The sequence below is a fragment of the Scleropages formosus genome, chromosome 13 (genome assembly GCF_900964775.1).
Source record: "Scleropages formosus chromosome 13, fSclFor1.1, whole genome shotgun sequence".
NCBI lineage: Eukaryota > Metazoa > Chordata > Actinopteri > Osteoglossiformes > Osteoglossidae > Scleropages > Scleropages formosus.
The window spans coordinates 22546318-22562176 of record NC_041818.1 but is presented as its reverse complement, the minus strand read 5'-3'; the positions used below and the strand labels follow the sequence as shown (position 1 = coordinate 22562176).

Genomic DNA, 15859 nt, shown 5'->3' with positions numbered 1-15859 from the left:
GTAGTGGTTAGAGCTGTGGGCTTTGGACCCGAAAGCTGCAGGTTTGAATCTCGCCTCTCGCTACAGTACTCTTAAGTGCGGTACTTACCCTAAAAATTACTCAGCTGTAGAAATGAGTAAATAACTGTAAGATGCTTTAGAGAAAAGCATCTGCTAAACAAATAAATGTATTTGGTTAGCAGGTTGGTCCAGGAAAGGAGCCCAGGCCACCCCAGCTCTTCTGCAGTTCCTAGAGATGTAGGACACCTGTGTGCTGCTCTGCTTTCGCTCTTCCATCCAGCTTGTTCCATAGGGGTGCTGCCCACGTGTACTCAAACTTCCGACTAGAGCCACGTCAACCTTACCGGCATGTCGGTGGAAGAGGCGGCCCTGATCCACTCTAGTGGGCTACTTGAAGCACCCAGCTCAAGTGGCGACAAGACGCATGTGTGCAGAGCAGTTGTTTTGTCCACTTTTTCAAGTCAGGCCCTTGATCCAGAGTCGGTTCCTCTTTTTTTCTCTTAAGTGAAGTCTTTCTTCAGGCCACGTCCCCACAAATTATTTTTTATCGCTTCGTACTCCTTGCCGGTCCGCGGCGTGAGACACGTTTCAGGAATGTCATCAGAAATAGCTTGGTTTACGTGTGCTTTTCACTTTCGGCGATTTCCAGAAATTCCCTCTCGGATGTTTTCTAGTTGCCTGCCGGATCTCGTTTCAGCTGGAGCGAACTGGACCGGTTCCGTTCAGAGGTCAGGGGTCGGAGGTCATTGTCATCCCATGCCTTGCCATCTAACCTAGGGTCTGCTGAGCTCGCTTGCGCTTTGGCGGTGTGGTTTCGAACCCCCAGATGCTCCCCTGACGTGAGCGAGTGAGTTCACTCTGCGTAGTTTAAGTATTTATTTTAAAGGCAAAAATAGACACTTTATGGGTCTTTGGTCTGACCAGAGGGGCTGCGCACTTGGCGCAGGCGTGGTCCTGAATCGCAGGCTGATTAAAGGTGTGTGCTTCCCTCGCTGACCGCTGCTCAGGAGCGCTGTGTGTGCGCGCGCGTGTGTGTGCGTGTGTGTGTGTGTGCGTGCCAATGTCAACACAGTCACATTGTCCCACTGTAACAGCCAGCCTTGCTTCCACTTGTCCTGGGGTGATATATCACGCTTAGTTCATCGAACCCGTGTCACTGCTGCTGATTAGGTTCGTGATAATTGTGTTTCATTTTATATAGCACGCATTATCTTTGAAAGCAGAATAATAAATTTAAAAAAAGAGCTCAGAGCTGGTTTAACTGTATAGACAAATTGTTTTGTTTTTTCTAGAGTGTAACAGTGCATTGGGGTAATAACATATTGGACATTTGGATGCCGGACAGTTATTATGATTATTAGTTATTATTAACTATTATTTAGCTGACACCTTTGTCCAGGGCAAGTTAAAATGTCTAGTTTGTACACTTAGCTACTTGCAATTATTTATCTATTCGCACAGCAGGGTAATTTACGGTAAGTACCTTATGCAAGGGTACTGCAGTGGGAGAGGACCTGGAACCTGGGACCTTCAGCTGAAAGAGAGTAATTAATGATAACAATAACTGGCCATGTCACTGTTATTAAGGACCAATGTAACCCTTTCGCTTGCTTTGTCTCTTAGCTCTTGCGGTTAGTGACCTTGCCTGTGAGACGATGGCGGGCGCGGCCAGCAGGGGGCGCCACGGAACACGGAGGAGAGGGGCACGGCGGGGATGAGGAAGGGGGGTCCGAGAGCGGCGATTGCGACGATGAAGATGAGTGCACCGGAGCCTCTGGAATGGGCCCGCCCCCTCATCGAAGACGTCTGCGCATTTTTGCAGGTCAGATCAAATGTCTGTGTGCTCCAGCAGTTCAAACCAAATGAGTCTGCACATTCTTGCAGGTGAACATGCACATCGTTGCAGGTTAGAACAAACTTTTCCACATTCTTGCAGCTCTGAACAAATGTTATCATAAATAACATTTCAGGGTTTCAGGGTGAACATCTGTGCATTCTTTTCCATGAGTGGCTCTTTCCATCCTTCAGAGCTCCATACGACGTTCAGTGTGTTCAGTATGTATTTGAAATGCTGCAATTTCTAAGGATGAAAACTGAAAATTTATCAAGAACGATAACTCAATCTACTAAAAAAAATAATGAAAGCAATTCCATGGATAGTCAGTTTATTCGAAACACCAAAACCTGTGGATGGAGAACAACTATTTATAATCCCTAGAAACTTTGATTATTATTATCACATGTAAAAACACTGTACTGCGTGAATCAAGATCCCGCTGTGTCCGGTACAACCGAGTCTCCAAGTGTCACACCTGCCCTCACCTGCACTCACCTGAGCCCACCTGACCACCAAAGAGGTACTGTGGTGTCATGGTAAATGTTTAAACTGAACTATTTAGTTATGAGGGGACGCAGTGGCGCAGTGGGTTGGACCAGGTCCTGCTCTCCAGTGGGTCTGGGGTTCGAGTCACGCTTGGTGTGCCTTGTGATGGACTAGGGAGCCTTGTGACGGACTGGCGTCCCATCCTGGGTGTGTCCCCTCCCCTTCTGGCCTTACGCCCTGTGTTGCCGGGTTAGGCTCTGGTTCCCCATGACCCCGTATGGGACAAGTGGTTCAGAAAATGTGTGTGTGTGTATTTAGTTACGGCTTTGGTGTCACTATTGCCATGTATTTTGGGAAAGTAAAAGGAATTCAGGGTTCAGAAGGTCAATTTATGAGCACTATCATTTTGGTCCTTCTGCCATTCCTGACTGTTTTGGATGGGAGAAGAAGGAAGGACTAAGAGCGGCCCAATGAGCAAGAGTGTCACTCGGGTCAGAACAATGTCACCGGGAGATGGCCAGAGGACAAAACCATCAGTGATGGTGTCATGGGGTGGTATGATGGCCTACAGAAGAGACCTTCTGCCCCTTTCCAGCAGCACGCAGAGAGGCGCTTCGAAAGGACACAGCAGGACAGTAGAAACGAGGCACAAGAAGCACCAGGAACCCAAAGAATATGGTGGAATCACAGCAGCTGAATCACAATAGATGAAGTTTTGTTTTCCATACGGGACACAAAGCTGGCTCAGCTGAGCAAACAGGTGTCCGGGGGGTGTCTGAGCAGGCATTCTTCTGACGTTCCAGCATGGCTGGGGGCACCAGTTTTGACGGTGTGGGTCAGTGCAAGAATCCAGTAGGTCAGGTGCATCTGCTGGGTGGGGACATGGGGTCCAGATGGCTTGCACATGGAAACCCAAGCGCTCCTCTAGTCTGATCTGAACACTGCCGCTAACCCTTTTGTCCCGTTTGCGGCCGCTAAGACCCTTGTCCCACACGCTGCCCTTAACGTGCCGCTAACACCTTTGCCTTGTATGCTACAATTAACGCCCTGTTCCATACCCTCCACTAAGACCCTTGTCCCGTACACTACTGATGATGCCCTTGTTTTGTGCGCTGTCACGAATGCCCTAGTCCTTTATGCCGTCAATAGCATCTGTCCTGTACGCTTGTGCTAGCACCCTTATCTCGCGCATGCCTATAGCGCTCTTGTCCCCTATGTGGCCGCTAACTCCCTTGCCCCGTATCCTGCGGCTAAAGCCCTCATCCTGTACGTTGTTGACAGCACCGTTGTCCCATGCTATGTCACTGACACTCATGTCCTGTACAGTGCCGCTAACACCCTGGTCCCAAACACTGCTGTTAAAAATTACTCTTGCCAGCACAGACCCTCAGCGGAGCTGTCATTAGCGGAAAAGCTAGTTATGGTTATCTCCAGTGAAATGTTATCCCTCTCAGATCTTTCTGCCCCGACATGGGCCAAAGGTCTCATTTCATAGGCCCCGCAGAGACCAAACAACCGTAGGATGACACAGACTCGGGGAGGGTAGGGGTGGAACTAGGGAAACCAGAACCTTAGCAACAAGGTGCCGATAGCATGCAGACGCAGTCAACCCTCCAACGGGGCCGTCTGCTGGACCTGTTCCCGTCTCTGGCTGATGGATTGACGGACTACTTTATAGGTCAATATGGTAAACTTGGTCGTTCCAGTCATAAGTTCATACTCATTTTTTTTAATGAACGTCTTTTTCTATTAAGTTTGCTCCTCCCCAGACTTCACATACTATTTTACTGTGTTTGACCTATGGAACCCCACCATGGCCCCCACCCACACCCTGTAGACATTCTGGGAATGTCCCAGACAGGAAGCTGTTCCAGGCCAGTCCCAGCCAACAGCTGGCCTCTTGTGCTGCACACCGTGGCCTTTTAATGAGCCTTTCCCATTAATGTATCTTGCAGGAAAGCACACAGAAAGCAGCTAAGGCTTAAAGGTGTCATAGGAAGTGCTTTATGGGGCCTGATACCATCCCATTGTTCCTGTCCACTGTTACACAGCAGTTTTAAATTTTCTGCAGGTTTTCTTTAACGTTGTTTAATTATTAGAAAAGTATGGTTAAATCTGCAAAAGACAAATATTTCATTTCCAACATCATTTATTTGCTCATAAGATGCTTTTAATTGTGTCTTTTGTTTGTAGCACAAAGTACCATGATGTTTAGTGCCGGCATTTTACACTTAAAGGATGCAGTTTTGAATCCCCACTCCTGCTGTGGTATCCTTGATCAAGGTATTTATCCTGAATTGCAAATGCGTTACAAACACGTAAATAACGATATTTGAATTTACTGGAAAAAAAAAATACATTTTTGAGCGTCTTGGCCCATCGTAGGATTTATCCCTTATTTTGTCAGCAATATGATTTTCTTAAACGTGTTTGTACTCATTTCGAACCCCTGTGAAAAACACCAAGTGTGAATCACTTGTCTGAGATTCACTTACCTAATTCTGAACATTGGATTCTGGCACATGTTACTGTTTCTCAGGGAGTGGTGAACTTTGGGTTTCAGAGTTCATGAAATGCTGAGTAAAAAACCAGAACCAGACTGAGAACCGAGAGCAGATCAACTGACTGAAGCAACATCAGTGTCTGGTTGAGGAGACAAGCCGGTGAAAGATCTCCCCTAGACATTTTCAGCAAGGCCCCTGTTTCAGGAGGAATGGTATTTTTTAGATAAACACTAGACTAGCATAGCATTCTTTCCTACGACAGGCCTCTGGCTGCACTCACAGGACAGCCAGTTCATGCATGTTACCTACCATGTCTGGATAATCAGGTGCGTTTAGGTGTGTGAGCTTGTGTCAAAAGGGGGCTATGGTGGCACAGCAGCACAGCGGGTTTGGCCTGTGCCTGCTCTCAGGTGGGTCTGGGGTTCGAGTCCTGCTTGGAGTGCCTTGCGATGGGCTGGCGTCTCGTCTTAGGTGTGTCCCCTCCCCCTCCAGCCTTGCGCTCAGTATTGCCGAGTTAGGCTCCGGCTCACCGTGACCCCGCTTGGGACAAGCAGTTTCAGTCAGTGTGTGTGTGTAAGGTTGTGGCAAGCTGTAGTAACAATATAATCCATCCATAATCAATATTATCGATAAATATTTGGCCAGAGCTGACTTATGGTGGACCAGAGCCTCTCCCAGCTGCATTAGGTGTGAGGCAGGGTATGCCCTGGATAGGATTCCAGTCCATCACTGGGTAATCACACACACTCCTTCACTCACTGACACACACACACTACGGGTACTTTAGACTCATTAATTCACCTGAAGCATCTATATTTGGACAGTGTGAGGAAACCAGAGCACCCAGAGGAAAGCCATAGAGACACGGGGAGATCATGCCATCTCCAGACACACTGAGCCAGATTTGAACCCATAATATGGACCCACAGCCCAGGAGCTGTGAGGCACCAGCACTACCCACTGTGCAGCCCCACTGCGTAAAACAGCACCAGTATTAATGAGGGGAAATGATGGAGGGTCAGTAACAGGGGCTGCCTACTTGGGAAACTCAAACTTATAATACCCTTACAGCACCCTGCTGTGCACACGGTTCTCGGGATAATGTCTTCTGCCTCATGGAGACAGGGGTTAAATGGACGGTCACACAGCACCCTCACTTTGAGTTGGCTCTCGCTGCCTCAAACCTGATGTGGTTAAAGTGCACCAGCAGCAGTAATAAGATAAGGGGTTTAATTTCCAAGTCTTTTCCCCTGGCTTCGGAATCTGTTTCTGAGCGATCAGTCAGAACTCTTCTGCTCTTCCACCTGCTTCCGGAACCTTCCTCAGAGGCACGGCAAAGCTTCAGTTGTTAATTTAGTTGAAGGCCTCTTCTTCACCCGAAGTCATGCCCTGGTGCACTCAGGCCATCAGCCTCTTTAGAATCCCCTCTTTTGTCGCTGTAATTTGCTCCAGTCCTCCTGCCGATGATGCTCACCGTTTATCTCTGCAGAACTCCACGGGCTAATTCTCCAACATCTGCCCATCCCTGAGAACGCTGCTTCCTCTTCGCTCGCTCCGTCTCTGTCCAGTTTTTCCCTCTGAAGTCAACGGCTAGAAATACATCGAACTTGAAATCTAATTTTGAGCTTATCAGCGTGAAGAGGGAGCATGTTGCCGTGTTTTGGATATCGCTAGGCTGACACCGAGGACACGCACTCTCGGGCGCTCGTGTGCAAACACATGTGCATACACACATGCCACCTTAATTGCCGCGCTGACTTTATTTTTTTAAACACAGAACAAATATTTATCATTTAAGATGGAATGTGAGCTGATGGCCCTACTAGCAGTCAAGATGTGGGAACTGGAAATGAGTCCACCCACGCAGTGGTGTCAGAGGTCAGCGGGTGACTCCGGCGCTGGGGCAGTTCCAGGGGTCGCGACCTCCTGTGGGCAACGTTCAGGTCCACATCGCCCCGTGTCCCTGTAGACGAGGCACTCTTTGAAAGGAACTTAGTTGCTGAAAAATAGTCCAATCCCAGCTGCTTTGATATCTGACCACTGATTTACCTTCCTGGTCCAGTGGTGTGGTGACAACACAAACCCTTCCCATGTTTCATAAAGGAGCACCTGTGTGTGGAGACTGGAGGTTGGAATCCCTGCCATTGTTCCATCTGGGAGTTATGAATGAGACACCTATGTGTGTGTGTGTGTGTGTGTGTGTGTGTGTGTGTGTGTGTGTTATCTTCCCTCCTCTGTCTTCTATTCTCTCTTCAGCCTTCAGCCCAGACACAAACATCCAAACTATGTGTTATACTGCTCCAACAAAGACTGTCCACTGCAACTTTGATAAGCTAACTTCACACAACTGTTGTAAACTTACTGTGTGTGTGTGTGTGTTATGACATTTAAACACAAAGGCATTGTGTTCTCAGTCTCACGGCTCAGTTACACAAATGCACGCACACACGCACACTCAGAAACCACCAAGCCAACATCTGAATGAAGCTCCTTGAAAGCGCCGTCGTGTGGTGTAATGGTGTCACCTAATCTCTGTGCTGAGGACCTGCCATAAACGGCTAAATAAAACCAGAGGGTAAGTGAGTAACTTTTGTGTGTATGTGGCAAAATGTGTGTTCTTTCACTGAAGGGCTAGTCCTTGTCAACCATTACCCATGAATGTCCTGGGCGGTTGACCTCTGACCTTGGTCGTAACTCCATCTGGCAACACCGTGACAAAGGCGGACATCGGAGCTGTCCTGAAGGCATCCTTCGGGGAGCAATTGCTGAAAACAGACAGCGGGAGCTGGTGAACAGGGGTGCGAACCAGGAAGGCCTTGCCACAGTGTCAAGAAGTTCCATGTTGGTCCCATTAATCGCAACAGTGTCACCGTTCTATTCTTAGCTGACGGGCATCGCTGCATCCGTCATACTCGCTGCCCCGCTGGTATTCGGCCTCTTCTCCTTCCCGTCTGGCCCGACCTTCCCGCTCGTCGTCTCACGTACAGACACACGCAGCTGCTGCTCTCCGTTCACAAGCAAAAGCATACACGTGAAGTGTACTTGCCACCCACAAAGCAGCGTGTGCAGCAGCGTGTGCAGATGCTAGAGATGTCACCTTGAAATCAAAAGGATCAAATCCTACTCTGGCTCTAACACCCTTGATCAAGCTGCCCAGAACTCACACACACACACTTTCTGAACCGCCTGTCCCATACGGGGTCGCGGGGAACCGGAGCCTAGCTCGGCAACTCAGGGCGTAAGGCCGGAGGGGGAGGGGACACACCCAGGACGGGACGCCAGTCCGTCGCAAGGCACCCCAAGCGGGACTCGAACCCCAGACCCACCGGAGAGCAGGACCCGGTCCAACCCACTGCACCACCGCGCCCCCCTTGGTGCCCAGAACTGATACAGCAAAAATGACCTTGCTGTATAAATAGGTAACAAAAGGTGCAAGCAGCTTAGTGTAAGTTGCTGTGAAGAAAAGTGTTAGATCAATAAATAGTAATAAACACGGAGCTTTAGGAGTTACTCGTGTAATCACAGCTGTGGACAGAGTTCACTCCCTGTAATGTATACAAGCGCGTATCTATACACACGGTCTGCATTAAACACACACTCGTGAGTTCACTGCCACTTATCAGTGTTTCTAACCCTATATCACACATTCACAGGTGTTTCTTACCTGAGTCATGCACGCATTAGAGCTCCTCGCCTGCCTCGCACGCTCAGATTTTCTGGTTTGGAGCAACTAGGTGTGAGATCGTGAGACCGAGAAACTCTTCCGGGACACAATCTGTTCTCCGTTTAACAAATCGTGAGTGTTTCTCAGAGCACATTCGAGAAGAAAGGTGTTCTCACCCGTGGGCCTTAACACCTTCACCCTCCACATCTGCGCTCAGCACTGCCTCACCTGTACGCACACTCCTCTCACTCCCTGGCCGTGTGCGTAAAAGCCGTATCAGGTTGCGTCTCCGCTTTAATTTGTTCAGCGGGACAGTGGACGCGCTGTGGCCATGACAAATCCTTCATTGAGTCCTCAAAGAGCGTTGGACCCAGGTCCCTCCGGCGGGCTCAGAAAAATAAAACGGTGATTGTCCTCTGGCCTTGGCCGCTGTGATATCCAAGAAACCACAAAGAGACTTGAGCACCGGCGGCTCCTCTGTACACCCCTTTTGGCGATTTCAAACCTATCCCCTTTTCAAGCCTTTCAAGGGTGGGGGGGGTCGCAGGGCAACTTTTCCGTGTCCAACCCCACAAACTTCAGCTCCTTAGCCTCACAGCCCTTGAGGGTGTCACCTCTATCGTGACTCAGACGTCGTTTAAAAAGACCCGTATGTCTAATGAGGGCGCCGTCCATCTGGACTGATGGTTTCGTCCCGACGGAATCGCTCTTTGACTGGCTGACAGCTTTTAATTTGCAGCACGAATCTGGAGTCCTGTGCTGTGCACAGAAAAATCATCTTTGTCGCACAACAGTGCACTCCTGAGATTCAAATCAGAAAATGAATGTTGTCTCATTTTAACTACAAGGCGGTGTGGTGGCGCTGCAGGCTTGGCCAGGTCTTGTGGTATGATGGGTCTGGGGTTTGAGCCCTGCTTGGGGTGCCTTGTGATGGACTAGCGTCCTGTCCGATGTGTGTCCCCTCCAGCCCTACACCCTGTGTTGCCAGGTTAGGCTCTGGCTCACCACAACCCTGCTCGGGACAAGTGGCTTCAGACAATGTGTGTGTGATCTTGCTGTTGTGAAATTTACACTGATACGGTAAATTCCTTTAGCTGTAATACATTTGCATCAATTCACTTAGCAGATACAGACACACACACATCATCTGAAACCGCTTGTCCCATAAGGGGTTGCAGGGAGCCGGACTCTAACCCGGCAACACAGGGCACAAGGACGGAGGGGGAGGGGACATACCCAGGACAGGACCCCAGTCCATCGCAAAGCACCCCAAGTGGGATTGAACCCCAGACCCACCGGAGAGCAGGACCCAGTCCAACCCACTGCACCACTGCACCCCCCTCTTAGCAGATGCCTTTCTCCAAAACAATGTGTAATGATTATTAACTAGTATTTACCCAAAACCTCTTTCCAAGGTGACCTACAGTGATAGCTGCCCTACATCACACTTCCTATAGTCATTCACCCATTCGTACGGCAGAGCAATGTAACACACGCGCTCACACACACACACACACACACACACACACACACACACACACTGCAGACAGTGTAGATTCCCCAGTTCACCTGGAAAACACATCTTTGGGCTGGGGGAGGAAATCCACGCAAACACATGGAGACCATGGAAATTCCAGACACACTGAGCCAGATTTGAACCCATAATATGGACCCACAGCCCAGGAGCTGTGAGGCACCAGTACTACCCACTGTGCAGCCCCACTGCGTAAAACAGCACCAGTATTAATGAGGGGAAATGATGGAGGGTCAGTAACAGGGGCTGCCTACTTGGGAAACTCAAACTTATAATACCCTTACAGCACCCTGCTGTGCACACGGTGCTCGGGATAATGTCTTCTTCTCCATGTACAAATGCATCGCCCAGGTGTTTTGTGGCACCAGTGCTACCTGCTGCACCACTGTGCTGCCCCACAGGGTGATAAGTAAAATTGCTACCCTGCTGGTTAACAATGTAAATATTATGCTGCTATTATGTGAAAAAAATAATTTTGTCCATTTGTGTCTGTGAAAGCGACCGCAGCTGTGTCGGTCCATAGAGACAGTCAGGTAACAGAGAGACAGTGGGGCCACATGTGTTCTGCTTTGTCTCAGCCGTGTTGTTGCCCTCACCTCCGTGGTTTTGGCTGGCTGCTCAGGACTGCTGAGGTTATCCGGGTGAATCCCCACACGGCAGTGCAAATTCAGGGCCAGACAGGCCAGCGGGCAGAGGAAATGCCCCTGAGAGAGCGGTATGCAGACTGGTAGCAGGTGATCGTGCAGAGGAGTGCAGAGGAATGTTCCTGAGAGGAGCCACATCCAGCTGCCAGGCCTTTGGAATGTGAAGGACCCAGCTGAAGGACCAAGGATCTGAGGCTTGGGGTTTGGAGAAGTAATAAGAATGAGGGACTGTGTCTGTGTAATCTCATTGCTTGACATGCTACTTCCCGTAAGCACACGCACAAGGACACACATGCGAGTGACGACAAAGTTGCCTTCTGCATACACACGGATGTGGGTTTAAACAACACGCATTCTCCGAGGTGTTTTTCTCATCTGCGCTCCTTCTCACCTGGTGCATCTGCGACACCTGCATGGCTCTGCGCGTGCACAGGTGAGAAGGCAATGCCGTTCTTCTCTGTTCCCTTCTCATCATTATCTCATTACCTTCCATGTCCTTCACCTTGCAGACCTTGCAGATAACCTGGCCTTGGATGACCTCACCTTCCACGAGCAGCTGCTGACCCCAGGACTGGCCACTGACACCGAGGGAGGATCGCCTGCAAAGGGACATGTCGAGGGTTTGAAGGGGCCAGGGGTGGCTCTCCCAGGGGCCACAGTCTTCCTGGCTTTGCTTGCCATCCTGTTTGGACAATAGAAAGACACCTACCCTGTCCCTGGATTAACCACCACCTCTCTCAGTCAGCACACCCATCTCCCAACCCCCACCCCCCTGGACCCTCTGTTCTTGTTTTCCCGGACCACCCTGAGAATAGACACCCAATCCTCTTCTGGGGCAAGCTGAGTCCTTGAGACAGTTCTCCACTGCAGAGTGTGTGATTCCCAGAGTCCCTGGTGGCACCTGCAGGTCCAGACTCATTAGAAAGGAAGGTCAACTTCACCCTCATTCATGGCTGACACTGCCCTGCCACCTCCAGTTCCACCAACGGAGTGGTTTCAGGGATGTCAAGGTCACACCAGACTGTGTAAAAGACCTGGAGGGGCAGTAGCGCCTCATGTAGGTCAGGACAAGCTCAACGGGACCTGCCATCTCCCAGACCCTGGACATGGTTCATGTTGGAAATCAGCCATCAAAGGCATGATGTCCAGCACCTGTGAACAATCTCCTCTCTACCCTGTCTTCCTCAACCACCTAAATGCCCCATTACCACTCTGCCCCTTTCCATGGAAAACAGACCGGTGGATGGTTGTGTCTTGTGCAACCAGTAATTCAGCTTAGAGATGTGTGTCTGTGTTTCACCAGGTTTCATTTGGTATCAAGTTCTCCGACTGTTGTTTTAAAATAAATTGCAGTGTTCCACCCAGCCATTTCCTAATGAAGGACGTATTATTCCTGGGTGATTAAAGGCTTCCACGGAGCATTACGGACATTGTATCCTCCATCACCACCATCACCATCCCCCTTTCGCTCTTAATTTTGCTCACCTGCTGCCATGGCAACCACATCCAAATCCAATAAAGCAGGTGTTGTTCAACAGTGGACTTGGTTTGGTTAGGTCATGTTCATCATCATGCTTTACTTCATCACGTGCTACTGGAGCTTAGAGCTCAAACCGTTCTTGACTATGGATCTGTCTCATTCTTCTGGGGAGGCCTTCTTCGCTAAAGCAGTGTGGAAACAAGACAAACCCTTGATAACTGGTTTCTCGGGATGTGTTATGACTGGGATGCTGACAAATGGGTGGCGCTCCCACCAGCACAGTCCTTCCAGTGCATTAACAGGGCTTGAAGGTGAACGATCCATGCTTGATCTGATGGACAAAACCAGTAGCAAAGCCTGAACCCTGTCAATGTCTGGAGCGCCATGCTGCCACTCTGAAAAATAAGCTCTCATATCATCTGGCACATAATATTTTCGCTCATTCTTCTTACCAGTTCATCCCAATTACATCCCCTGCTCACTCCCAGAGTTTCCTGGTTTGCTGGGAGCCAAGACCCGAGTCTTCTTTTCCTCCACTGTTCTTCTGGGTTTTTCCACAAGTGGGGTGATGGAAAACGCAAGGAGACTGACTGGACATGTCCTCGACAGAATGCAGACCCTAATAAAAGGGCTTTTTTATTTGCTGTCACGATTTGTTATCTCTCTCTTCGAGAGAACGGACTTACTGTTGGATCCTCCGCTTCCTGCAACTGACGGAGGCCAGGACACCCGTCAGCCGTGACTGGTGCGGGAAATTAAAGCCGAACCCTGTTTTGTTGTGTTGTTTTGGAAAAGCGGTGGGCTTCTCTGCATGAGCTGAGCTCAGATCTTGGGTGTGTGTGAGCCTACTGCGCGGAACACGGCTATGTAAGCTAACCAGTGCAAGGGCGAGCAGTCAACCGATGTGTCAGTCAAACTCTGCAATGGGGGAAATACCATCTTCTTTATGGGTAATCACAGACATTGGAGGTTCATTGTTTACAAAAAGCCTTGCAAATAAAGCAATCATTTTGGATCACTGATTATGTTTGTCTTGTCTTCTGGTGGACAGCTGTGAGGTTAGTGTGTGCATGTGCGTCCGTCCGTAAGTGTTTCCATCACCTTGGCTGGCGCTCGTGTTGGTTGGCAGGGAAACGTGGCCACGTGACGCTCCCTTGACGTGGTGGCAGGTTGGAGAAAGAGGATCTGCAGAGCTTCTCCTCTCAGGGAAGGTGAGAGCCCTTTCTTACCCAACAGCTCCTGTGCTCCTCGACGAGCCATCAATGAGACGCTTTGCAGGCGCCCATGGAAATCTGCCGGGCTGCCGAGACAGTTTATGTGCAGCATTGAATTCAAAGTTTCAGCGGAAGTGTTCATTCAAGTCTGACATCCACATTTTTGAACCTTTTTCCCCGTAAATCAGTATTGTGTTCTCCAGCTTGCACACGCATGCAGTTGCTCACACAGTTCCAAATAAGCTGTCCTCCTCCACCAGCAGAGGTCGCTCACTGGGGTGAAAGGGGGCGGCATGCCCAAGTCCCCCACGGGGTCCTCGCCGACCCGTCACCTCGCCCAGCTGGCGGGCGAGACAGATGCACACTTGCGTTCGTGACTCACGTCCACAGCTGCGGCTGTGGTTTACATCAAGACACGCATTTGCACCCAAACTCCCCCATAACACACACATGCACATAAACTCTTGTCTGTTTCCTGTCGATGTATCTCAGTCATGTCCTCATCTCCTTCCTCATACCGTCTTCGCGGGGGTTTCATGCTGGACCCGAATACACCCACCTCTTCCCCCAGCTGCCAGCTAATATCTCCCCCAAACCCCAGATAAAATCCCACTGGATCCAGCTGTGCCTCTCTGCCCACAGATGACCCTCACCCTCACCCCCCCTCCCCCAACACCTTTGCGGGGGTAAGCAGTTCCCAGTTATCCGTGCAATGAGCAAACGGCCACAGATGCAGCCCGTTAGCCTTACATTGGATGCTAATGGACCAGCCGGGGGGCGTCGGGAGGGGTCCCAAATCCTCCTTTTGAAATGCGTGGAGGCTGGATGTTGTTGAAGGGTAAAGCTGGGTCGATACAGGGAGAGCCTTCTTCGAGGGTGGAGGGTGGAATGCGGACGCGGGGGGCAGGAGGGTGTTGCTCGGGGGTCAGGAGCAGCAGGGAACCTGATAAGACCCCTCATGTCCCCAGGGCCACATATTTTACTCGTTACAGTTTACTACAGGGACTAATCTCTTGGGGCAGCCAAAGTGAGAACAGTTCCACTGAGATACACATATTTTATTATTAACATTGAAGATATTACTAGGAGACTGAGAGTAACACAAGGAATCCACCCAGGCGAATAAAACATATGATACTGATTAGTGGGAATGTTCCGGAATCTTTTTAGTGAAACAATTTGAGGCAGTCAAATAGAATTTGCACCAGTTCGTGCAATCACATGGCGCAAGACCTTAGATTCAACCGCCATAACAGAGAAGTAATGCACCGTGAGCACAGAGGGGAAGAAGTAATTACCTACATTTCTCTTAACGAATGTACAGTTGTGGCATTTTGTAGCGTACAGTTTCCGTGGAAAGCTGGAACAAAGACTAAAGAAATGCTCGCTGCGAAGGCAAATCCTTTCTACGCCATCGTCAGCGTGTGGTGTGCGTTCTTATTTTATGGCTCTTAAAAGAATTTTTAAAATGTTATTACTCGGGAATGTTCAGAGCATTTCAGTGATGAATTTACAGTTTGAATGAATTTACTATTTAAAAATTATTATTATTATTGTTGTTACAGTTATTTTTATTGTTTTAATAATAATAATAATAATAATAATAATAATAATAGTTTTCACGCCAACTCAGGGCGGAGATGGTGCAGCGCACTGTGTCACTTTCAGCAGTGTCCTCGCACATTAGTCAGGGGTTAACAACACAGACAGACCTTTTCTTTGCTCTATTGTGGGTCCTTTGAGGGTGGCAGCGGCCCGCGCTCTCACAGGCACCCCGAGTCAAGGCGCTCCCAGAATCCCCCCAGAGACACCATTGGCTGCCCGCCGCCCCAGTGCCCCTGCACCGCTCACACAGAATGGAAGGAGCGCGCTGCGGAATGCTGGGACACAATAGGTGGAATGTCCTTTTATTCAGGGCTGCCCTGGAAACACACACACACTTGCGCACAAACACACATGCGCTTACAAGTCCCGTCATGTCAGCGTTGCTGATGCTGGCTTCAGGTATTCCGAGAATAAAACTTATTTTTTAAGATTTAAGATTAGCCTTATCATAAAGACAACGAGAGCCTGGGGATTTAGAATGAACACCATTGTTTCACCATTTCCGTGATGCTTTTAAATGAAACCCTAATGTGACAATGTGAAAAAGAGCCTCAAAACACCTTCTGGTTGTAATTAATTCACAGAGCAAAACCAGACCCATCTAAAGTTGCTAATCTTCCTTTTATGAAATCCAGAGTACCCATAAAATTTAAAAGCATTTTTGGACACATTTTCCTTGTTTTTGAATAGCTGATGAAACTGTCTCTTTCACGCTGTCTCATTTCACCTTGTCTTCCACTACTTGTTCTCGCCATCTTTTCCCTGAGCCCAGTCATGTCTGCATCTGCTGGTCTTCATGATGGCAGGAACGCAGATCCCCAAGCGACTTAATTTTTGCCCGATATGGTGTTATTAAATCTGTACATGTGTCAGATGTCTGAAGCTGACAGT

At 49.3% G+C, this 15859-nt stretch overlaps 1 protein-coding gene across 1 annotated transcript in view; it reads left to right on the top strand.

The window, feature by feature from the left end:
• Positions 1–11604, top strand: part of gpc3 (glypican 3) — a 64724-nt gene extending 53120 nt beyond the window's left edge. Inside the window, exons 9-10 of the mRNA XM_029257177.1 lie at positions 1624–1822; positions 11179–11604. Of these exons, the coding sequence (XP_029113010.1) occupies positions 1624–1822; positions 11179–11366 (387 nt within the window). The 3' untranslated portion in view covers positions 11367–11604. The remainder of the gene's footprint in view (positions 1–1623; positions 1823–11178) is intronic.
• Positions 11605–15859: the final 4255 nt, after the last annotated feature.